Source organism: Megalobrama amblycephala, linkage group LG13, assembly GCF_018812025.1.
Source record: "Megalobrama amblycephala isolate DHTTF-2021 linkage group LG13, ASM1881202v1, whole genome shotgun sequence".
Lineage (NCBI taxonomy): Eukaryota > Metazoa > Chordata > Actinopteri > Cypriniformes > Xenocyprididae > Megalobrama > Megalobrama amblycephala.
The window spans coordinates 20,476,329-20,502,694 of NC_063056.1; the positions used below are offsets into that span (position 1 = coordinate 20,476,329).

The 26,366-nt window shown below is 35.4% G+C and overlaps 1 protein-coding gene across 7 annotated transcripts in view; it reads left to right on the forward strand.

The window, feature by feature from the left end:
• Positions 1 to 361: 361 nt before the first annotated feature.
• LOC125242810 overlaps positions 362 to 26,366 on the forward strand; it is a 55,910-nt gene continuing 29,905 nt past the window's right edge. For 2 of the 7 annotated variants that reach the window (XR_007178916.1, XM_048151779.1), the window contains exons 1-7: positions 10,109 to 11,535; positions 11,854 to 11,972; positions 12,059 to 12,133; positions 16,503 to 16,559; positions 19,156 to 19,180; positions 19,279 to 19,317; positions 25,003 to 25,224. Coding sequence is in view for 3 of the 7 variants with exons in the window: in XM_048151779.1 (XP_048007736.1) it covers positions 11,445 to 11,535; positions 11,854 to 11,972; positions 12,059 to 12,133; positions 16,503 to 16,559; positions 19,156 to 19,180; positions 19,279 to 19,317; positions 25,003 to 25,220 (624 nt within the window). In the remaining 4 variants the exon portion in view is untranslated. Of the gene's footprint in view, positions 706 to 9,075; positions 9,227 to 10,108; positions 11,536 to 11,853; positions 11,973 to 12,058; positions 12,134 to 16,502; positions 16,560 to 19,155; positions 19,181 to 19,278; positions 19,318 to 19,418; positions 19,499 to 19,671; positions 22,175 to 25,002; positions 25,225 to 26,366 lie in introns of those variants that run through there. The other 5 variants (XR_007178917.1, XR_007178918.1, XR_007178919.1 and 2 more) reach the window with 5 other exon arrangements.

Sequence of the window (26,366 nt, forward strand, 5' to 3'; positions counted from 1 at the left end):
CGAGACAAACTTGGGTTACGTTGCACCCGGCAGATGAACCATTCCGGAGATCAATTCCGCCGTCACTCTGCGATCGCGTCCGGTTGCCAAGGAACAGGTTAGGCGATTTCCCGTGAGGTTAGAAGATGTCGGAGTCAACCAATGCGAATACCTGTAGTAGGCGAGTCAAACTGGGAGGTAGCTGGAGGTATGTTGCACCAGGAAGGCAAACAGTGCAGAGCTCAGTTCCTGACGTCACTTTAGGATTGCACCCGGTCAGCGCACAGAAAATCCGGCAACAACAATGGCAGGCCTTCGGTTCAGGTAGCATGTGTCCTACTTCAGTAACCAACACGTTTCTTTCTCTCTCTTTTTTTTTTTTTTCTCTTTTACCTGTCTTCCTTCCGTTTCCCCTTCCTTTTATACCATTTCCTCTTTACTTCCTGATTGATCATTTCCGCCCATTTTGGAAAAGTAATTTGTATGCATTTTTTTTTTCTGTTTTCTTTTCAGTTCGCCACAGATTTCCACAGCCATCTTAGAGACAGGAAGGAAACATTACCTTACTTTTTTTTTTTATCAATAGCTCACATGGCTTCCAACATCTGATGCAACATAACAGGGATTTTTTTTAAACAACTCTGTGGTTATTTGTTACAGATTGCAAATTCAACTACTAAAAGGAGAAAACAGTGAAGAAGGATAAATAATGGCAAAATTCTTAAGGTAGACTACTGTGCTCTAAATTTGTAGTGGGGGACCTTGTTTCTGTTTCCTTTCTTCTGTTTCTAAAATCAATTCAGTTACAGCAACAAATAAAGTTCTCCTCACTGTTGACAATGTAAAAACACACTCATGCGTATGCGGAACTGCTTACAACATCGGACACATCAGTCTTTAGCTTAACATTTTTCAAACAGCTAATAATGTGTTGTTAATGTTACACAAACAATGTTTCCATTTGCCATCTCAGAGTCAGACAGCTGCCTTTTGAAAATCAGCATCCTTACAAAAGCTTACATTAACAAACTTTAAACAACTTAAGTCAGTGGAGAAAGGCATATAGTTCATTATAAGATCGTAATATACTGTACATCATACACCCACTATATTGCTAAATCTACCAGATTTTTCATATCAACCGAAAAATATACCGGGATAACCTGACTTCTCTTGAGACTTTCCTGCTTCAGAGCTTAGTTAATGAGATTTCAAACCGCGTTTTTGAAACTGTCTTTAGATCAATGCATTTTTAAAGAGAAAATACTCAGCAATGGTGTTGACTGATGAATTTGCACATGGTTTGTTATGCTATTGAAAACATGGCAAGTCTATCCCTCAGCCTTGCTTTCATACCTGTCATGGCTCTACTCTAAATAAGGTCTATGGTCAAGATAAAAATTAAAGGTGGGGGTACATATTCCCCCATCTTCCCCTACTATATTCACTTTCTCATGATAGTAACATTTATTGTCAGCCACCTTATAATGAGAAGAAATCTCTGTATTACTCTCACATTTTGGTTTTAAGCAGGTCTATAAAAATATGCCTTTGGCACACAAAAAGATCTTCCCAAAACTGCTACTACAAATTCTCAGAAATCACATTAAGATCAACATCAGCCACTCACCCCCTCCCCCAACAGGAAATAACCTTCTCCGTGTCCAAAAAACAATAAAATAGTAAAACAAACCAGCCAGTTATTTGATTTCCACAAAGTAATCAAAATGTGACATTACCACTGTTAATAAATACATCAATTATGGACAAAAAATACAGAAAAAAATCTTCTTCATTCAAGTCAAAGAAGGCTATTTGTATATAACTTGCAAAGATCTCTTTAGCTAAATCAAATCCATTAGCATTCCCTCGAGAGTTTGTCTTGTGTCTGCATGGCTACAGATATGAGTAGCTAATACTGATAAACATTATTGTTTCGCCGAGGACAAGACTGCTGGCACATGCAGGTTTCTCTACCTCTGAAGCCGTCAATAGGGGAATTTACAAATTTGACACACTTCATCATACTCAGTCAAATATACCAAATACAACACAAAACAATGCAACTTTAATTGAAAAGTGAAATGCTGTTGTGACATGATGGGTTATAAACCATTTTATAACCCAGCATGTCACAACAGCATTTCCGTCTGCTAAATATTTTGTGGCTCTAGCAGAACTGTAGATGGAAACTGGTAGATAGAAATTTGAAACAAGTAGTAATCGATCAACTTACCAAGAAAAGCTGCACTTGAATGCATCTTGAATGTTGAAAGCTAAATTATTACTTCCTGGTTCAAGCAACGTGAAAACTGTTGTGACAAAATATAACATTCATTCATTGAAAAAGGAATGCTTTTTAGCCACATTTTTAAAACATTTATTCTCTGATAACTTAAAGTAAACATTCTTTGTATAATTCTGTTAAACTGTAAGTATGCCTATTTATGAATATATTAGCCTACTGTATCATATTTAATATGCACATTTTTAGGGCCTATAAATTATAAACGACCTATAATTTACTGAAAAACCTGAACACAATCTACTTCATGCCTTCTGTCATCTGATTGATAGTTCATACTTTGTTTTCAGGGCTTGACATTAACTCTTTTGCTCACCAGCCACTGTGGCTAGTGGTTTTCCAAAGTTACTAGCCACTCAGCATTTTCACTGGCCACAATTTTGCTGTTAGGAAATTACATTTTATATGATTAAAGTTGACTTTGGCATGCTTGAATTACTTGATTTTGAGTCATTTTACTTGATTTACACGATTTAAAACCCTTTTAAACTTTCAAATGCAGATTGACCACCCAAATCAAGACTACATTGTATATCAGCTGGTATGTACAGTTATTTTTGTTAGGCTATATAAAAAGAACAAAGAAGCAAATTACAAATAGTACATTTTTAAAAATCTTTTTTCAGAGACATAGATTTATTTAACATGTATACATTTATTTAACATCTTTTGTTGTTTGATTAACATTAATAACAGGCAGGTATTTAATTGGGCTGCTGAATGCATGGACGTAATATACTGACACATATTCAGTTTTTTACCCACCTGTTTACGTCCACTTAAGCCAGAAACGACTGTATTCACGCGAGATACTCCGCGCAATGGGCATTTTGACATCTATGTGTGCGTGTATTTGACTATTCAGGCGCAAGGAGAACTGATTGCGCATTACAGAGAGAGCGCGCACGTGAGAGCACGCTTCTGTTGTGTGTCATTCAACACGATCCTGCCTTCACTAACTGCAAGTTAATCGATAAAGAATTGTGATGGAATTGTAATTTTGTGTTAAGACGAGCTTGGCTTCCTTTCATTTAGCTGTAGGCAGAAATTATATTCAACCCACCAAAGTGGCAAGTGGGAGTGGCTGTCTTACCCGCCACAGCTGAAATCTACACGCATTTGGTGGGTTGGCTGGTGTTAATGTCAAGCCATCTTTGTTTTTATCAAGTAAAATCTTTTTGCTGTGAAATCTTTAAAGTCCCCCTGTAGTCAATTATTTTATCCCTTAAAACTCATCTTTGATCACCAAAATGACATATTTTTAAAAAAAGTTAAAGTGAAAAAAATTCTTCATGCCTTAAAATAGCTTGAATGTAACTCTACACCCTTGCCTCATTAATATACACAGATCAATGAATATGCAAATTAGCCCTGCCTCCACTTGCTCACGCCAGCTTGGAGAGTCTACTGTTGCTATAGTAATGAGCAATTTGTTGTTTGAGTTGTGGATTAAAAAAAAAAAAAGCTTGCTATTGCTTAGTTTAATTTCTGACGCTTAAATTGTGTTTAAAGGTGCCATTGAATGTTTTTTTACAAGATGTAATATAAGTCTTAAGTGTCCCCTGAATGTGTCTGTGAAGTTTCAGCTCAAAATACCCCATAGATTTTTTTTTTTATTAATTTTTTTAACTGCCTATTTTGGGGCATAATTAGAAATGCGCCGATTCAGGTTGCGGCCCCTTTAAATGCTCATGCTCCCCGCCCACGGAGCTCGCGCTTGCCTTAAACAGTGCATAAACAAAGTTTAAACGGCTAATATAACCCTCAGGCCATCCTTAAATATTCTTGTTTGCTGTAACCCGACCGACCCTGTCAATTTAGGACCGACTCAAATTTTTATTTTTTTTTGCTTTAAGTCCGACCGACTTGCCGGTTGTAAATTTGCGTTAAGACCGACCTTTTTTTTTTTTTTTTTTTTACTCTTCAAACAACTAATACAAAAGCAATAAAATAATATTAATTATATTTTAGTAAGTATTGTAAATATATAAATAGCCTAGGCCTACATACAAACGAAGGCCACGTTCTTTCTTTTAAATAAAAACCGTCATCTATGTTTACACTATTGGTTAACGGATGTCACACTATGGCCGGTGCGTTCGCTTCGTCTCAACCCGTTGAGAGACGAGACGTGCTGACAGATAAAATAATTACATGATTGTGATAGCCTACGTATATTTGTCTGATTTCTTCAAGCCGTCGTATTTACCATGTTTACTATGGTAATAGCGCACATAGTCTTGGTGATCAGAATCCACATCGGATCACAAACATAAGTTATTTAAAACACTTGCTGCTGTCTGAAAGTCAGTTTTGAACTAAAATGATTTTAAAAGTCTTTAATGCTGGTGTTAGCTGGTAACCTACATGTAATCATCGGCGCCTCCATCTCCACACACAAATAAACTCCGCCTTTGTTCGTAACCACTCCCTCCTCAAGCCCGAGCTGGCCAGCTTTGGACCAAGGTATTCGGCAGGCCGTTGGCCCCGAGGAAGCCCCGATGAGGCACGATCAAGCCCCGGAAGTGACCGTGGAAACGCGACTGGCCCTTGCACGCACTAGCACGCCCGCTTTAGGCCCGACAGTGGAAACACGGCTGCGCCCGAAGGCACGGGTTGAAAGCGAAAGACCCAGTCAGTGACGTCACGATATGCTAATTTGTTTAAATTCATACCTACGTAATCACCATCACCAAAATTGTACTTTTTTTTTTTTTTTTACATTGAAACTTGAAAAAAAAAATATAGACCTACCTACCGACCCTTTTTTTTTTTTTTTTTTTTTTTTTTTTTTACTGTTACTGCAAACCAAAATATTTTTAAGGATGGCCTCAAAATGGATCTTTACAAAGTGTTCGTCATGCATACTGCATGCATGCGTCGGATTATGTGACTATTGTATTTATTTGGATGTTTACATTTGATTCTGAATGATTTTGAGGCTGTGATCCATGGCTAACGGCTAATGCTACACTGTTAGAGAGATTTATAAAGAATGAAGTTGTGTTTATGCATTATACAGACTGCAAGTGTTTAATAATGAAAATAACGATGGCTCTTGTCTCCATGAATACAGTAAGAAACAATAGTAACTTTAACCACATTTAACAGTACATTAGCAACATGCTAACGAAACATTTAGAAAGACAGATTACAAATATCACTAAAAATATCATGTTATCATGGATCATGTCAGTTATTATCGGTCCATCTGCCATTTTTCACTATTGTTCTTGCTTGCTTACCTAGTCTGATGATTCAGCTGTGCACAGATCCAGACGTTAATACTGGCTGCTCTTGTTTAATGCCTCGATCATGAGCTGGCATATACAAATATTGGGGGCGTACACCCCGACTGTTACATAACAGTCGGTGTTATGTTGAGATTCGCCTGTTCTTCGGAGGTCTTTTGAACAAATGAGATTTATATAAGAAGGAGGAAACAATGGAGTTTGAGACTCACTGTATGTCATTTCCATGTACTGAACTCTTGTTATTCAACTGTGCCAAGATAAATTCAATTTTTAATTCTAGGGCACCTTTAAAATTATGAATTGGTAAAACGGCTTTGAATCCACATTTGTTTGGACTGCTCTCACTGAATCACCTTAAGCCATTTCTCAGTAAAGCTTTGTTGCTTTTTGGAGTTCAGATTTAAAAAAAACATTCCGATGAAATCCTGCAGGCGCCTGTACCTGAAATAAATACACATTCTGGAATGAGCGCAGATTTCCAGCGTATTTACTTGAACTTATCAGGTAGGCTAATATCTATGGTTTGATCCATTCCAGAGGCAGGCAAAATCAGAATTTATTATGGACTGAATAGCTCTCTCAGAACTTGCCGTGCGATTCCACACTGACTGAAAATGCACAGGAATCACGGTTACACGCACACACTCAAAGCAATATTGTTTTAGCTATATTGTTTTATAGTATTAAAATATTTCGAAGGACAAAAACATTAACTTTATTGGCTTTACTTCAAGTCAGCTGTCACTTTACTTTTGCGCGAGCCACTATGCGCTCACACACTTGACACAGCCCTTGCGACAGTTCTGTCATTAATTAATATGAATTAATATGATTAGCCTTTTGCTTGACTACGTTATCAAACAGCTAATAATGTGTTGCTAATGTTACACACACTGTTCCTATTCCTCATGTCAGACAGCTGCCTTCTAACAATCAGTATCCAAACACTTTAAACAACTCAGAACATCAGAAATGCTATATTTCATCATAACATAGTAATAGACTCGCTATATTAATAAATCTACACAATTTTTCAAATCAACAAAATATACCGGGATAACCTGGCTTCTCTCAAGACTTTGCTGCTTCAGAGCAGTCATAGTTAATGATATGCTAAAGCCTGCCGTCACGTTGTTGTGATTGGTTACAATGTAGTCTGTGATGTCACAAACACCACCAATTTCAAACCGCGGGTTTTTGACTGCCTTTGGTTTACTGCAGTTTCAAACATAAAATACTCAGAAATGTTGCGGACTTATGAATTTGCACATGGTTTGTCTTAAGCATATTAAAACCACTACATTACACTACACTACAACATGGCCTTTATAAAGGACTTTACATAACTGAAGCAATTTGGGTTTACTTAAATATTCATTTTTTAAAATATATGTAAATGTCAAACATGACACAACAGGCCTTTGGGAACATTTATTTGTCCATCTCTCAGTTATCATTGATTTGCAATGAATTGCAAATATGAGCCATGAAAGCCTGATGAAATATGATACTCAAGAAAAACACATGCATATACAGTACTGTGCAAAAGTCTTAGGCACGTTACTATTTTCACACAAAAAATGGTTTTAAGACAGTTATTTATCTTTTGCTGTAGTGTGTCAGTAGGAATTATTAGTTTACATTTCCAAACATTCCTTATGCCATTAATTGTAATAAAAAACCCTGTGCATTAAAAAGTGAATCTAAGGGGTCCTGACCAAGCATCCATATATGTGACGAGTTAGGAATGAGAATGTCTTGCCCCAGATGGTTCAGGTTTGAAGGCGTGGATGGTTTTTGTATTAACAGAGTGCATTTCAGCACTGCTGAGCACTTATCTAAAGTTTCAACCTCCCCGACTTTGTCAGGTTTTTAGAAAGACAATCATTTAATCAGTTCAACAGTAATGTACCATGATATGAAAGATCACTGTGTGTTTCATGACCACAGATAACTCATGCCTGTCTGCCAGGAACCACAGTGAGTCATTTTCTTAAATGCCCAGAATGTTAACTCCTTTCTGTGGTTTGGGGAGAGGGGGAGGGGTTGTAGGTGTTTGTTACAGTACCATAGCCATGTGCCAGGTTGCATATAACCTGAAAATAATAATAATAATAATAATAATAATAATAATAATAATAATAATAATAATAATAATAAAATTAAAAAATAAAATAAATAAGTTTGATGTTGTTTCTTTCATAATTCCAAACTGTACTATTTGTACTTTATCTAGCCCTTAAATTGATAGACCATACAAAAATGAAAATTCTCATCACTTATCATGTTGTTGCAAATTATTATTATTTTTTGTCTAAATATCATCTTACACAAAAGATTAAGTTAATTAAATATCGGTACCCACTAACTTCCTTTTTTTTTTTTTTTTTTTTTTTTTTTTAATTAAGGCAAGACACCCCAGGTTAATAGGGTAAATTAAATCTAATTAAAGATGCAGTAAGTTGGAAAAAAATGTTTAGAACAAAAATCTGAACATTCAATAAAGCCAGGTTTATATATATATATATATACATAGTTATATAACATAGTTAAGAGCCCTGAAGACCACTGAAGAACAGGCGAAAACATAACATCGACTGTGACGCAACAGTCGGGATCATTAATATGTACGCCCCCAATATTTGCATATGCCAGCCCATGTTCAAGGCATTAGACAAGGCAGTATTAACGTCTGGAGCTGTGCACAGCTGAATCATCAGACGTTTTGCAGGTAAGCAAGCAAGGACAATAGCGAAAAATGGTAGATGGAGCGATAATAACTGACATGATCCATGATATCATGATATTTTTAGTGATGTTTGTAAATTGTCTTTCTAAATGTTTCGTTAGCATGTTGCTAATGTACTGTTAAATGTGGTTAAAGTTACCATTGTTTCTTACTGTATTCACGGAGACCTAATCCATGTCATTATTTTCATTATTAAACACTTGCAGTCTGTATAATTCATAAACACAACTTCATTTTTCATAAATCTCTCCAACAGTGTGTAATGTTAGCTTTAGCCATGGAGCACCATCAAACTCATTCAGAATCAAATGTAAACATCCAAATAAATACTATACTTACATGATATGATATGCTGCATGACAAACACATTATAAAGATCCATACTGAGGGTTATATTAGCTGTTTTATATAAACTTTGTTTATGCAATGTATTATAGAGTTGCGAGCTTGGGGGTGGGGAGTGCGAGCATTTAAAGGGCACACGAGCTGAAACGGCACATTTCTAATTACGCCCCAAAATAGGCAGATAAAAAATTGAATAATAAAAAATCTATGGGGTATTTTGAGCTGAAACTTCACAGACACATTCAGGGGACACCTTAGACTTGTATTACATCTTGTAAAAAAGCGTTCTATGGCACCTTTAATAAAAATATGGTTTCCGTACAGTAAAAAGGTTGTCACTCAGTTCAGTTAAATCACGTAGTCTCTTTGCAAAAGTGTTGCATGAGTAACTTTTTATTGCTTTGCCCAACAGTGAATACAATAGATGTGCTTGCTTTTTCCAGGTGCAGCGAGACTTTTCAGAATGCCCCAAGCACATCGCAGGCCATGTGACAAGAACCAACAAATCAGCTTTGGCCTTTCCGTAACAGCATCGTGACAGCTGGCGTGAGCAAGTATAAAGCACAGCTGAACAGCTGATCATAGCTGTACAAGGCAGGTTTTTATTTTTCATCTCCATAAATATATCTAGTATTAGAGCAGAGCTGATGCAGGGGCTAGAAATCAGTTTGAGGTAATGGGAAATATGCTATGTGCTATATTTAACAATGATAATTTTTTATTATTCAATTTTGGAAGAATTGTTGATTATAAGAATTGTTGTGGTTGAGAAGAATAGTTTTTCTGAGTTCTGTTTTTTTTTTTCCCCCATTGGCCCAATGTGTTTGTGTTATGTTGCCTGGGTCAGGGAGGCGGGGTGTCTTTAAACAATCTGTAGAATTTAAATGACAAACAGAATACAGGGGCAAACAAATGCCAGCATCCGTTAGAGACTTCTGGGCTGGTGCTGCTGGTTGGAATTATGTCAAATATGTCTGACTCTGTACATTAATGTCTTGTTCACACTGAGATTAAGGCTGACTTTATTAGCATTCTAGCATACTGCTCTTACTATTTATGCCATATGAATATATGGTTGAAATGGTAAGTGTAGTATTTGAATACTTACCCAAATTCAGCTACAAGGTTTCTATTTCTATTGGTGCTGTGTACTCTTTCACTGTATTTAACTCTCAGACAGTGAGTGATGGATGTATGGAAGCTTGTTTCCGCCACTGAATAAAAAATAAAAAAGGTAATTGCAACTTTTTATTTTGCAAGTCTGACTTTTTTTTCTCAGAATTGTGATATAAACATGCAATTCTGAAAAGAATTGGACTTTATAACTTATTTATACTGTAGGCCTATCTCATCTCATAATTCTGAGAAAAGTCAGAAATGTGAGAGAAACTCAATTGCGAGAAAAATGTCAGAATTGTGAGAAAAAATATTAGCCTATATCTCGCAATTCTGATTTTATTTCTCACGATTGCGAGTTTATATCCCGCAGTTCTGACTTTATAACTCACAATTTTAACTTTAGATCACACACACACATAAAACAATAATAATAATAATATAGTAATTAAAAGTCGCAATTATCTTTTATTCTTTTTATTCCATGATGGAAACCAACTTCCATGCTACATGTGTCTGAAGATGCTTTGGGTTTACAGACAAAGTTGGCCTGAAAGTCAGTTGTGACTGACTTTGGTAATGAATTGTGACAAATTTCCATGTGAAATGGCTGTTAAATAAAGTGAATGTTGTATACCGGAATGGATTCAGATCTGAATATGACTGGCAACCTTGCATTCTTCATAGTGATCAAGTAGGCACTGACATTTTGTTAGTAGTTTACAAGCTCAAAAAATTACATATGCACAAATTAATCATTCACAGTAAGAGCAGTAACATGAATTAAAAAATAAATAGGATAAATATTGATTTCATGCCAGGAATAATTTTATTAAACTGAACTGAACCTCTGCTGTAGCCTAAAAAAAATACTATGTACCATATATTCACTATGGAGACCCATATGGTGGACTAAACCTACATACATTATATATTATATTTTAATATATTGATAAAGTATATATTTATAAATTACAATGATAAATTATATATATTCAAAATATTCACAAAAATAAAAGGGGAGAAATTGCAAAAACAAACTTTCAGTCCATTTTGCTCATATTTACCAGGAGTGCCAATATTTGTAGAGTCCACTGTACATTTATGTGTACACTTTTTTTTTTTTTTTTTTTTTTTTTTTTTGATCCTTCCTGCTTTTATGTGGCTGTAGCTATGTATCTGTAGTTTATGTTATGAACAAAACTTGAATTTTGTTCACATACTTTTGTTTTTCTTCTTTTGAGATAGAAAATTGACAGGCCTGTAATGCAGTTCTATGGATGTTTTGCTCTCCGGGTATCCGCTCTAGTCACGTGACTTAAAGAAGTGACTCTAAAAGAAAAAAAAAACGCTATTAAAACTTTGTAGTATTAAAACATTGTAGTTTAATTTTTACCAGCTTCGCTGTCGTTACTGCTTTTTTTTCAATGTCATTTAATTTAATCAGTAAATGCACGTTTTAAATATAAGCCATGCTGACATAGGGTGATGGTATTTAATGGAAATCATTTTATTACAACAAAATTAATATAGTATACAGTAGTCTCTGTCACGTTGGTGTCAGGGAGGCGCTTCCTCAATGGTCACATTAGGCTTACTTCAACCTGCAGACACCCATACCCTTTGAGACGGAGAGAGCGATACGTACTCGAACACACTCGCTACTGGAAAGAAAAGCGAAAGGCAGCGTGGAGGAATGGTCAGGAATAGGAGAGTCATGAGAGAAATGCTATTTGCCGTTTTTATACTCTCGCTCATTAGATCTGCGGGATCTAAAAAAATGGATGGTAAGAGCTTTTTTTCTCCATGATTCCCGAAGCTTGAAGCTTAATGCAAAAAACAGTATTACAGTAGTAACTTATTCTTTCTACTCGTCACCTGTAAGCGTGGTGAATCCTTGTAATGTATTTATAAATTATCCATTATTTAGTTTCAATCCCACGAATGAAAATTGCGCAACTTAACAGACAGGACAGATGTAACGTTAGTTTATCTGAGGAAGCTGGTAGAAGTCATCACGCGCTTGATTGTTCTTCAGTAGGCTACTTTCAACTTTGTCTACTTTTCAAAATATCGTGTTATTAATAATATCTTGCCTTTGACAGAATGTCCTGCAAAGCAGGAAATGTCATGTGAGAGCCTGCGCACGACTGAGGGCTACACATACCCGGTGCTCCTGAACATCCCCGGCTCGAGAGACTGCGAACATGCCTGGTACCTTCTGGTGGGCACGGTTTGTCATTTAGGATATGTTAAAGAATAATATTAAGAGTAAAATGTGTTTGGAATGACTTGTGCTTCTGTGCGTAGAATGGAACATGCATTGCTCATTCAGATGGCAATGGGAAGAATTTGGAGTTTGTAGTGGCAGTGACACTTGAAAATCTGTGCCCGGTTGCATGAAACTCCTTAAGCTAAGAAATCCCTTAAATATAAGGTTAAGGGTACCCTTAGTGAAACTTGGGTTGCAAGAAAAAAACCCTAAGGGTTTTCTTAAGGAACTTAAGGCTGTTATTAAGTTTTTCCCCTTAATTATCTAAGTGTTTCCTTAAGCGTTGCTACAAAGTCCTTAGTGACCATTTCACCTTAATAAATTTAAGGGACCAAAACAGCTCCCTTAAATCAACTGACACTCAAAATACGATGGCATACCACTATGATTTCATACTTTTTCATAACTTCTTCTATTGTTCGCTTGACAGCAAGATTTCTTGAATTTAATTTTTCTGTTCCAGGCTTTCGATTTGTGCGAATGAGTGACTGATGGGCAGAGGTGTAAAAAGTACTCAAAAATGTTACTCAAGTGAAAGTACAAGTACTGAGTGAAAATTTTACTCAATTAAAAGTAAAAGTATCTGGCCAGAATCATACTTGAGTAAAAGTAAAAAAGTACTACATTAAAATTGTACTTGAGTATTAAAAAAGTAAAAGTAACAACAAGAATGAAAACTAGAGATTCTTGTTTAAGCTTTTAATCTCTAAAAACATGAAGTGAAAGAACCACATACAAAGTTTTATCCTCCTTAGAACTGTTTGTGTTTAATTGTATTTAATTATCAAACTATAAGACTACTACCTAATGCCAGTATGCAACATGCTACTCAAAGTTGCAAAACCTCAGATTTAACTTAAGCAGAAGCTGATTTTCAAAATTGTGAGTGTCAAGCCTAGCTCTTTTGGGGCTAAAAATCAATCCTGCAGTGCCTGAAACACTGGTGTCTGAAACACAGGCCAGATATCCAACTCTTTGCTGGCTTCATGTGTTGTCTGTTTCAAAGAAGCGAAAAAATCTTCATCATCAGATGAACTGTTGGCCATGGGTGCTCTTGATTCTGTGGCTGATTTTTGACTTCCTCCATTTTCTTCCACTGACTGTTATACAGTGGGTATGGAAAGTATTCAGACCCCCTTAAATTTTTCACTCTTTGTTATATTGCAGCCATTTGCTAAAATTATTTAAGTTCATTTTTTTCCTCATTAATGTACACACAGCACCCCATATTGACAGAAAAACACAGAATTGTTGACATTTTTGCAGATTTATTAAAAAAGAAAAACTGAAATATCACATGGTCCTAAGTATTCAGACCCTTTGCTCAGTATTTAGTAGAAGCAGCATTTTGATCTAATACAGCCATGCGTCTTTTTGGGAAAGATGCCACAAGTTTTTCACATGTGGATTTGAGGATCCTCTGCCATTCCTCCTTGCAGATCCTCTCCAGTTCTGTCAGGTTGGATGGTAAACGTTGGTGGACAGCCATTTTTAGGTCTCTCCAGAGATGCTCAATTGGGTTTAAGTCAGGGCTCTGGCTGGGCCATTCAAGAACAGTCACAGAGTTGTTGTGAAGCCACTCCTTCATTATTTTAGCTGTGTGCTTAGGGTCATTGTCTTGTTGGAAGGTAAACCTTCGGCCCAGTCTGAGGACCTGAGCACTCTGGAGAAGGTTTTCGTCCAGGATATCCTTGTACTTGGCCGCATTCATCTTTCCCTCGATTGCAACCAGTCGTCCTGTCCCTGCAGCTGAAAAACACCCCCACAGCATGATGCTGCCACCACCATGCTTCACTGTTGGGACTGTATTGGACAGGTGATGAGCAGTGCCTGGTTTTCTCCACACATGCCGCTTAGAATTAAGGCCAAAAAGTTCTATATTGGTCTCATCAGAACAGACAATCTTATTTCTCACCATCTTGGCAAACTCCATGCGGGCTTTCATGTGTCTTGCACTGAGGAGAGGCTTCCGTCGGGCCACTCTGCCATAAAGCCCCGACTGGTGGAGGGCTGCAGTGATGGTGGACTTTCTACAACTTTCTCCCATCTCCCGACTGCATCTCTGGAGCTCAGCCACAGTGATCTTTGGGTTCTTCTTTACCTCTCTCACCAAGGCTCTTCTCCCCCGATAGCTCAGTTTGGCCGGATGGCCAGCTCTAGGAAGGGTTCTGGTCGTCCCAAATGTCTTCTATTTAAGGATTATGGAGGCCACTGTGCTCTTAGGAACCTTAAGTGCAGCAGAAATGTTTTTGTAACCTTAGCCAGATCTGTGCCTTGCCACAATTCTGTCTCTGAACTCTTCAGGCAGTTCCTTTGACCTCATGATTCTCATTTGCTCTGACATGCACTGTGAGCTGCAAGGTCTTATATAAAAAGGTGTGTGGCTTTCCTAATCAAGTCCAATCAGTATAATCAAACACAGCTGGACTCAAATGGTGTAGGTGTAGAAGGTGTAGAACCATCTCAAGGATGATCAGAAGAAATGGACAGCACCTGAGTTAAATATATGAGTATCACAGCAAAGGGTCTGAATACTCAGGACCATGTGATATTTCAGTTTTCATTTTTTAATAAATCTGCAAAAATGTCAACAATTCTGTGTTTTTCTGTCAATATGGGGTGTTGTGTGTACATTAATGAGGAAAAAAATGAACTTAAATAATTTTAGCAAATGGCTGCAATATAACAAAGAGTGAAAAATTTAAGGGGGTCTGAATCCTTTCCGTACCCACTGTAATTTCCAGGTCAACAAAGAGTATAGAACCCAAGAGGCGACACTCTGATACTTTTTAGGCAACAGTCACTAGATGGCTCTCCGGTAGCGCGGCCACCATTATGGGGTGAAAATACTAACTGGACCATTGAATCCTTCACATCTTACGCACCCAAAATCGGTGAATTTCACTGCCAAATCAGAAGCACAGTAGAACAGTTTTTTAAATTAAGTCACCAGTAAATTGTATGGCTCCTACAGTAAATGTTGTATTGTCTTATACGTTTTATTTTACCAGTTGTGGAATCCAACCATTCATCCATCTGAGGTAATGTAGTTAGCCTACTTTATTGAGCATTTCCATTTTATGAAACTTTACACATTTATTAATAGTAAATTAATAATTAATTAATTTAAGATCATCATGTTTGCAGCGAACAATATATTTCAGACCTAGTGGAGTAATAATAATAATAATAATAATAATATCTAGATCTGAACAGAAATAAGCTATATTGTACGTTTTAATGGATCATGCAACAAACATAATGATCTTATGATCTGCTGTGTCCATTATCGCATAATTCCCACTTTTGGACACTTTTGCTTCAATGGACATTAGACAACACTGCAAAATCAAGCTGTTATATTCATATATTTATTGTCCAACATTGCCAATTTTTCTGATGCATGTCATAATTTAATTTCATATGTTGGTATTAATTCAGTGTTTATAAGTCTAATACTAATACTAGATCTTTTAAAGAGTTTTAACCCAAACTGACTGAGAGCAAAAAGTTTTTGTGAAAAAGTTCTTTTTTTTTTTTTTTTTTTAAACAAAGCAGCTGATATTGCCATAGAAACTACTGGACTGCCAAGTCGCCTTCACCCCAAAATGGCTGAAATGCAAGGCCGCTGCTGGGCGCCGGTATTGCAATGGAACATTCTGTTGAGTGTCGCTTCTTGTTAGTGTATATTCTTTGAGGTCAAGGTGCTGTGCATTGTAGTAATTGATGTGACATGAAGTCACTTCCAAAGGACCAATGAACATGTCTGACCAATTTCATGGAATGTGAAAATGAATCTCATTGAATAAATAACCTTTAAATTAAACTGGTCATCAGTGCAATTCAATTGGTTTGGTAATAGCAAAAGAAAATATAATGAAGTGAAGTGATCTCCAAAAAATAAGTACTTTTTGACTGTAAATAAAATTGTAAGGAGTAAAAAGTACTCTTTTTTTCTCAAAAAATTTAATCAAGTAAAAGTAAAAGTATTGATTTTTAAATGTACTCAAGTAAAGTAAAAATCCCCAAAAATAATACTTAAGTACAGTAATCAAGTAAAATTACTCAAGTACTTTACACCTCTGCTGATGGGTTATAGCGGCTTTGAAGAATGTTTTTTCTTTTTGTGAATTCTTCTAAAAGAATTGCCTTTTCGTCCTCTGTCCAGTTTGGTTTATGTTTTTGATTTCTGTTATGTTTGTACTCTCCATAGCACAAATATATTCATACAAATGTGGTTTTAGCAAGGATTTGGCTTTGTGGTTCGTTATGTTCTGTTTACTGTTAGAGGTAGTAACTATAGCAACCGCTGCGATCATTGCCGTATGTTGTCAGAAACTACCGTGAAACGCTTAGTGTAAACACTTAGGTAAGGGTGAAAGTTAAGAAGTTTGTTGCAACGCTCTTAGTGAAATCCCTTACCTCAGGGATTTTTTCTCCCTCAGGGAAACCCTCACTTAAGGAGTTTCATGCAACCGGGCACTGACCGTCAGCGCCTGTGAGGACCTGCAGTGGGAACTTCGCTGTGACAGCATTCAGGTGTGTCCGTTTCATTTATGCGTCAATAAGAAAATCTCTAAATCACGCTTATTTTCTTGTGATCTCGACATAACAAAGGTTGTTTTCTCGTTATCACCACTTAATCTTCAACACAAATGTGCCAACAGCTGACTATAGAACCGAATATAAATATAACTGATGGGGTGCGGTATATCCACCTTACCGTTAGTTCATATTGGCCCATTACGCGTTTGGGACAGAGAGAGTGAAGAACTTACTACTTCTTGATTGCTTTAATTTGTGCGTTACGTAATTAACTATAATGTTGCTTGAATATGATTATTTTGCTTGAAAGTGTAGGCGATCTGTTATTGTCACGTTCTGACGGCTGTGACTCATCACAGTTTCACTTATCTCAGTTTTACCGCAATAGCGTTTGGTGTGATGCTATCTTATTGCTTATTAAAACTGATTTTTATATCACTGTAGTATTCTGTTTGCACCTTATTGTGCATCTTTAAGACGCCATTTTAATCATCGCAGTTTCACTAACTGTTAGTTAACCTTACTATGTCACACAATGTATATTGATAAGAAATCTGATTTATAGCCTGTAAAGATTTGTAGCATTTCGTTCAGTGATAGTGTAACCTACTGCATTCTCTACATTTCTTTGTAGGAAACCACACGCATACACATAAATACTCTTCTCAAACAGCATCCCAAGATTGTACTATGGCTGGATTATTTTTTTTTTATTATTTTTTTTTATCTGGATTGTTGCACCTCTTTTTAATGGAAGAGCAAGGGCAGAAAGAGGAAGCCAGTGTAACACACTTGATATCAGTCACAGCCTATCCTACATGATGAATAAAAACAAAAAATTATGTAATATAATTTTATTTCAAACGAATGAGGAAAATAAAGTGGGTTGAATCCAAGCAGCTCTAAAAGTTTAAAATAGTTATAGAATAATCTGGCATCCTTCTGAAGGCACTCCGCCTGAGCTTGAGGTGTTGAATGCTCTGTTGATAATTTAAACATGGTAATTACACAAATAAAATGTTTAGCGTGCATTGATTAAACAGTGGTTGATTATATTTATTTATTTATTGTAGACTTTATTATTAAAGGGTTAGTTCACCCAAAAATGAAAATTCTGTCATTTATTAGCCTACTTACCCTCATGTTGTTTCACACCCGTAAGACCTTCATTAATCTTTCGGAACACAAATTAAGATATTTTAGTTTAAATCCGATAGCTCAGTGAGGCCTCCATAAGGAGAAATGTACACTTCCTCTCTCAAGATCCATAAAGGTAGCCTACTAAAAACATATTTAAATCGGTTCATGTGAGTACAGTGGTTCAATATTAATATTATAAAGCGACGAGAATATTTTTGGAGCGCAAAAAAAAACTAAATAACGACTTATTTAGTGATGGCCGATTTCAAAACAATGCTTCAGGAAGCATTGGACCACAGATGAATCGGTGTGTCGAATCTGCTGTTCGGAGCACCAAAGTAACGTGATTTCAGCCATTGGCAGTTTGACACGCGATCTGAAACATGATTCGATACACTGATTCATTTGTTCTCCGATGCTTCATGACGCAGTGTTTTGAAATCGGCCATCACTAAATAAGTCGTTATTTTGTTTTTTTGGCGCTCCAAAAATATTCTCGTCGCTTTATAATATTAATATTGAACCACTGTACACACATGAACCGATTTAAATATGTTTTTAGTACCTTTATGGATCTTGAGAGAGGAAATGTCATTGCTCCCTATGGAGACCTCACGGAGCCATCGGATTTCAACTGAAATATCTTAATTTGTGTTCCGAAGATTAATGAAAGTCTTACGGGTGTAGAACGACATGAGGGTGAGTAATAAATGACAGAATTTTCATTTTTGGGTGAACTAACCCTTTAAGCGAAGTAAACATTTTGCTGAAATATCCAAGTCGAAATATCCACAACTTAAAGAGCGCATGGATTATCTGTTGATCAGATGCGCGTGAAAGTTGTTCTTTACTAAAGCAACAGTATAGACTCCGGGTGCAATCATTGTAAATAGAACTTTTGTTAGGTGACAAGAAAATTAAGTCATGATCTCGAGAAAACAACATTTGTTATCTCGAGATGACAAGAAATTTAAGTCGAGATCAACTTTTGTTATTTTTAGATCGCGAGTAAACGACATCTTACTTTTAAACAAGGAGACATAATGGATAGCACTCGTCTCTTTGTGGAGACTTTATATAATAAAGTATATAAATGTTTAGTAGGCCTAATGAATTGAATAAAACAATGTTTAAATGCAGTTTAAACGTGACATCTAAGAAAGAGTGTATACAAAGAGAATTGCAATCCTGATGAGCCATGTTTGGTAACTTTTTGATTAAAAAAACAAACAAACAAACAAAAAAAAACAAAAAAAAAAGAACTTTTGGATTTGTGTTTGTGATGTCGGATCAGTTGCGTACTGCAAATGCAGCATATGTGAAAGCACAATAGCGCATGCTGCTCCTGCAGAGAAAGTGATTCTTGAGGGCCAGAGTGCCCACCCCTGTTACATGCATTGTCACGAGGACATGTGAGGTTCTAACAATATGTCTTTTTCTTCTGTTACAGTTTCACTGTACAGTCAATTATACAGGTAAACTTGATACATGATCGGAAGCTGTTTTAGGCCTTTTTAAATTCTGTTGTTTTTCAGTGTATATAAAGTGTGCATGTTTGTGTCTTTGTCTACAGTTATAGAACCTGAGGAAAAACAAGATGACAACAATAAAGGTAAAGTGTTTTGCCTTTTGAAAGTCAGTTTTGATTCTATTTGATATTCATTATAATTCCATAATTCCATTTTGTGTTTTCTTTTTTTGCATGTATTTAAGCTGGTTTACCTGACTGGGGTACTGCTTTAATTGTCATTGGGATCATGATTGTTGGTGCATTGATCGCTGCTTGGTTATATGTAAGATTGGTATTGTCATTCTAAATGGAAGAAGTTTTTGCCATTCAAGGACCATTATGGACCATTCAATTAATGTGTAGATTATGATAAATCTTTTTCTTGGTCATGTACAAAAAGATTTTCGTGTCACAGAAAGTGACAAATTGACAATGTTATTTATTTACCTACCACAGGTCAAGTTACACTGGAAAAAAGTGTGGTGTAGCTGATAAAAATCTGGACTGCCAGCCATAAGGGAGGATCTTAAACGGTTACCATTGTTACATATGTAGCCTTTTTTTTTTCTTTTCTTTTTTTTTTACATTTATTTGTATAGCGCTTCTCACAATGCATATCGCTTCAAAGCAGCTTTACAGGGAGTGCATGTCAGCATTACAATTTAGAGTAATCTGTTGTCAGAGTTTTTACTGTTTTAGCAGCATTAAGCCTCTCACAGCTTTATAGATTTTAGTGCTTTGTGTTTCTTTTTTAAATCCAAAAGTAATTGTGACTCTGTCTTGTGCTACACCAAAGGCAGAAATACTGTAAAGAGGACACTGACACAAAAATGAAGTTACATGATCAATTATGGAAAGAATAATAATGAATAGCTTTAATATAACTCTATTATATGTATAAAACATAAATATACTAACTACATGTACCCCTCCCCCAAATGAGCACAGGTTTTCTTGAAAAGTAAAGTATAGGTAAATGAATTTCCCATTCTGACTCATTATGATGATGATGCTAAATTCCATAGAGATCACAGAGATACTTTGTAGCATAACATAATTAGTATGCAAATTAAGGGGAAAAATAAGGAAACATGTATGTTTAGTGTGTACAGTACTGTGCAATAGACGGTTATTTATCTCTACCTGCAAAGCTACCTTAAAAACAGTGTGCAAGTATACAAAAGCTGTTTATAGGGAGGTCATAACAAATATTGATTTGATTTAGTTAATATATGATATCTGATAAATAAAATCTATTAATGCTATTATTGAATTGAAAACGTCATTATGGTACAGCATTTTCTCACAAGTGCCTAAAATGTTTCACAGTAGTTTGCAGGTAGATATCTCCAGGCGTTTAAGGGATGTTCTTATAGATTTAAATATAGTCTTAGTTTTTCTGTTTCTTCATGTAGTCCCAGACTGGCTCAATAATGGTGATACCAAATCTCTGTTTCGACCATATCTTGTGGTATGTGACCATACCTACAAAAATCTTACTGGATATTTAAATACTTTTAAAAGAATTTAACAAGATTTTGCACAGTACTGTATATTTGACTTTTTATATGGCTCAAAAATGCATAAATATATAATATATTATATATAAATGTAGCATGGCACACAGTTCCTGAAAAAGTGGATAAAATGTGTGTGAGGGAGAGAGTAAATGTCTCTCTCTAGCTTTGCTGTTATTACCCAGACCTGTATCTACGTATATACTGGCTTTGTTTACAGTAATTTGAGACTCTTTGTATGTGGGAGCAAAGTAACTGTACAGCCAGGGCAAGTATTTGAATTGTGGCTGTGGAAGCAAAATGCAATGAAATGCTGTGCCAGTGAGTACACACATCTAATGCATTACTATAGTTTAATCCACTCAACATAAAATGCTTAATTAACACTGTCTTAATTAACAGAGAAAGTGATGTTATGGTAAAGGCATAACCTTAGCAAATACTCAAAAGAATAAAACACTCAAAAAGTTTTAGTAAGGATTGAATTGGTTGTTGCTGTGTGCCATGCTATCTAAAGTAGTCACTACTTTGAGGAGGGTATTTTTTATCAGGTTTTTTGCAGGTTTTAAATCAGAACAGAAAAACTTAGGCTACATTCATCAAGTTCTTGCATTAAATGTTGCATGCAGAGCGAAAAATGATCAGTATCTCAGTATTTTTGTCTTGTTTTCCAATACAAATATTTAAACATCCTTAAATTAAGATACATTTGCTTGATGTAAAAGAAATAAAGTCTAAGCAAAATTAAGTTTACACTTAAAACAAAAACAAATATGTCAATGGAGTACGACAACTTGTTTTCCCTTTGAATTAACTTGGTTTTTCTGAGCCCATTGGCAGATAGTTATTTTTTTTTTAATCATAAACTTCACAGAAAACAAGGTGAGTAAATGAACCTTGAATTAAGACACTTTAGACATTTGCACTTGAAAACAAGACAAAATACTGAGAACATCAAGAACATTCATGTCTTATTTTTTAAAATGAATTTGAAATGGAGATCAGTATAAGTTACTTTGAAACTTTGTAGTGTTACTAGTACAATTCATATCTAGACATTAACATTTAGAGAACATTTTGACATTTTGTGTTCCCTTCATTTCATTCCTTACATTTTCTTTACTTGGTTTTTAAAAAGTCTTAAATCTAAGTTTATAAAACCTGCAGAAACCCTGTTATGCTGAATATCATAACTTATTTAATAATAATGCTATTGCATTTTAAGTGTCATATTATGTGTAGTAATATGATAAAAAATAATGGTAAAAGTTGGTAAACGTTTGTCTGATGGCACCCATTTGTCAGGTTTTTAAAAAGCTGTAAGCATTATAGCCTACTTATGAATTTATATCATATCATATATTATATATTGATATTTGCAAAGCTTCTATTGTTCGTCATATCAGCTTTTTGTTTTCTGTCAATAAAATTTGTTTAATCATTGTCGTCCCCATTGCTTTCCATTTACAATTTAAGAATTTAATGTTTTCCTTTCCTGTGAAGTGCTGAGAAGAATTGCAAAAAATCAATATGTTCCTACACCTTCCATCTAAATAATTTTTTCTTTCTTTCTAGATTTGGTTCATTTGAAGGAAATAAGGAGTTATTTTTAAGAGTCTATTAAAAGAGTCAAATTAATTAATGCAATTGAATAGAGCGCAACAGTCGGTTCTGGAAGTAAAAATTCCATTTATTTTCAACGATAACTTTAAAGACAGACCTACTGTGAGCTACGAGGTTGTTAATCAATGGTATTTAATTCTGTTAGAGCTGTCGGTCTGCATTATTTCAGGTTATTTTTAAAATAATCGTGTTTAACAGTGGAATTCCTGGTGAAAAATACATTACCCATGATGCTGTACAGAAAATTACACCAATCAGAGTCGAAAAATGCAACAGCAAAGCAAAATGGCTCTTTAGCTCCACTCACTCCAATGAAGCACTGAATGACACAAGTCAATCTCTTTATGCTCTTAAAATACTTAATGTTTGGATATATATGCATATTCTGCAATAAACTAAAAATATATTGTTTTTATATATATCAGCATTTGCAAATGAGTAGTTTTATACTTTTTCATTTTTTATTTGATCATGCTTGTTTGCAGCACTTCATGGGATTGTAGTTCTTTCCCTCACTAAGGCCGTTAAGTACAAGGTCTTATACCTTTTGTTTGTAGTTTGTGGTGTTGTGATTCATTGTGATAGCTTTTGATGTTTTACCATATATCAACAAGATCGCACAAAGGGGTGAAAACAATCTGGCACATGCTGATAATTTGTCATTGGTGTATTTTTAAATTATGATGCCAAACTTTACCATTGCCATTTTTACAAAGCTCCACTTCAATATACAATACAGTGGAAGAAATAAGGAACTTCAGAACTTATGCATTCATTCACTTCAAAGAAGAAAATGAGTCATCTTCAGATAGCAGTTGTAATCAGTTGCAGAGGTTTCAATGTGGAGGAAATGCACAATCTATCTTGAGAAAGGTTAGAAAGGCTTTTTTTTTCTTTTTTTAACAACGGATAATGGAGGTTTATCCATCCATAAACTGCCGAGTGGGGTTGTTGTGCAGAAAAAGAAAGAAAGAAAGGAAATGTCTCTCAGCTCACACTTTGGCTGTTATTGTCATAGGCATTAGGCTCATTGCCATTAGGCAATGACATTGCAAGCAGCATTTGTGCACATCTACCTCACTGAACTGATTTCGGACAGGTTTCTGAGGCAGCATAATGGTTTAATGTCTGATAAAGAAGACATACAAAATATGCAGTGCTTGAGGGCCTCTATAATCCTAACATCCTCACAGCAGCTAGATGTTACTGTTTAGACCCATAGTGATGTTGAAACAAAATCTTTTCAAATGTTTTTGCAAAGAAAAATGTAGGTTGTTAAAACCTGTCAGAATCTAGCTAGTAGCACTGACCAAACTCCATTAGCAATGTCAGTTACTAAAAAGCATTTGTGTTTGTCTCATGGGTTTAGAGTGTTGCGTAACCAGACCTTCAGGCTGACCGCAGGAGGAGTCTGGGCATACTCAATCCTGAAAGAATGTTTATTCAGCTTTTATCAGACACAGGATTGTTGCTATAGGCAAAACATATAATCAGAACCTTAAATATCTATTTTAATTAGTCACAGTTGGTCTCATTGTTAGTGAAGGTTTGTAATGGAAATAAAAAGGTCTTTGTGCTTGTATTCAGTATGTACGTTGATTCGAAGGATTTCAGTTTATAAATCCAATAAGTAACATGATCTTTTCATGTTAGGCCACAGATATCACAAATACATGTTGGTGAAATTTGACACTGTTTATTAAGATGATGTGTCATCATAGTGTAATGTTTCTGTTTCATTTAATGTTGCACATTCAGACAACCAGTAATACACTCAATGTAATAACCTTGCCCATGTCACGCAATTATAATTCATTATCTAGTTTAAATGTTGAAATATCATAGGTAGAAATGTTAATTTTCCACTAATATACGTCAAAATGATGGTGTGGGCCTTTAGGTTGAAAGTTAAATAGTATGGTTTTTGTTGATGATTTACTGACTGAAATAATGCCTGAAATAATTTGTTGTTAAACAAATGATTGTTCTGTCACTATACTCATTATTACACTCAATACACATTAATCTTCAAATCTGAAGGGAAACTGCATGTAACATCAAAAATATTTTGATTTTAAATGAATGGAAAATTCAAATTGTCCAGGTGATCGTTCTTGGAATCTTACATTCCAAAACTACAGTTAAAAATAAAGGTTCTTTTTGTGGCATGTGTGGCTCCATGAAGAACCATTAACATTCATGGAACCTTTCCATTGCACAAAATGCTCTTTGTAATGGAAAATGGTTCTTTGGACTATTAAAAGGTACTGCAGACTAAAAGAAATCTGTTCTTTAAGAATCTTTCACAGATTCTTTGGGGAACCAGAAATGGTTCTATAATAGCATAGCTGTGAAAACCCCTTTTTGATTCTTCCTCGCACTTTTATTTAAGAGTGAAAGCCAATAAGGTGATCAGTAGTGATAGTTATACTTGTTTTGTTAAAAGGTAAACTTTTGTCAGTATTTATAGTGCTATAGTTATTCTAATTCCCTTTTTCTAATGAATCAGAAAATACATTTATGAATGGTGCTACAGTTTTCCTTCATCTTAGCAAAGCTATATTCATAGCTTGTGTTAAAAAAACATCTTTCAATGGCTAGTGGTATGTTATTTATTGATTTCTTTTGTCTTTCTTTTCTTTTCCAGGGCCCTGTAAGCGTCTTAACTGTGGAATGCATTCGTGTAAACGTCATAACTGTGGAATGCATTCCAGCCAGATTATGCAACTTTGTTGCATAACAACACAGCACAGAACTGCAAATACGCACAGGGAAGACATACGTTTTATTTTTCTGAACTGTGGATTACTATACTTTTCGGATAAAGAGGACTGTGGATTGTGCGTATCTGAACATGGACACTAGCATGGTAAGACAGTGTGCATTTTATTAAACATTTCACTTGATAGTGTATATATATCTGCATTGCCCTTTTTATGCACAGATTATGTCAAGGTATATTTATTAGTCCCATAAAAGCCTATTTGGGTAAAAACGTAAAATGTCATTAAATAATATATTGGTTTATGATAAAATCAGATCTTACAATATTTTATTTTTTAGAAATGTAGCCAAATGCAACTGGCTAATATGCATAATATGCAATTTTCTTTTGCCTTTAATGACAGAATGGAGGGACATCTTATAATCACACATAGTATATTCCAATTGAAAACAATCTCTTTGGACGTTGTTGTAAAGGACAACAACAAAGAATTTTCTCTGTTTTGAGCTGCTTGATATTACTATGATTTGGAAGGAATTAGTCAAGGACTTTAAATAGTGTACATAAAAGAGTAGATGGCATATTTTACAGTTCATGTCAGGAGGAACTTTGGTTTTGCTGTTGCAAAGCAGAAAGTGCCCTTTGCGGAGGCTATTGCATTCTCTAAAAGATGTGTGAGAGTGACGTTCTAATGCCTGTCAGACTTCCTCTTTGACTCATAAGACCAAATCATAATATATTATTATATAGAAACCATAATCAGTGAGCAGTTGTAATTCTTTCTTTGAATATATATTTAAATGTGCTTGATTTATTTATTGTGCAGCTGGCATTTTCTCAATGTCCTCAACTTATTTCAATGTTGTGCTTAATATATTTGTTATTTAGCAGAGTGGTAATTTTTAAATCATGGAAGGAAGGAATCTTTATTATATTATTGTCTTAGCTCCGTCTGGTCAGTTATAATATTTCTAGATGTTTTTTTAAACGTGTACATGCTTGTGTGATGTTATATGTAATGTCAACATATACAACAGTTAGTTCCAGTCCTCAAATTTGAGCTGCATTAAAGGGATAGTTCACCCAAAAAGGAAAGTTTGATGTTTATCTGCTTACCCCCAGGGCATCCAAGATGACTTTAGGTGACTTTGTTTCTTCAGTAGAACACAAATGATGATTTCTAACTCCAACCGTTGCAGTCTGTCAGTCGTATAATGCATGTCAATGGGAACTCCATCTATAAGAGTCAAAAAAACACGACAGACAAATCCAAATTAAACCCTCTC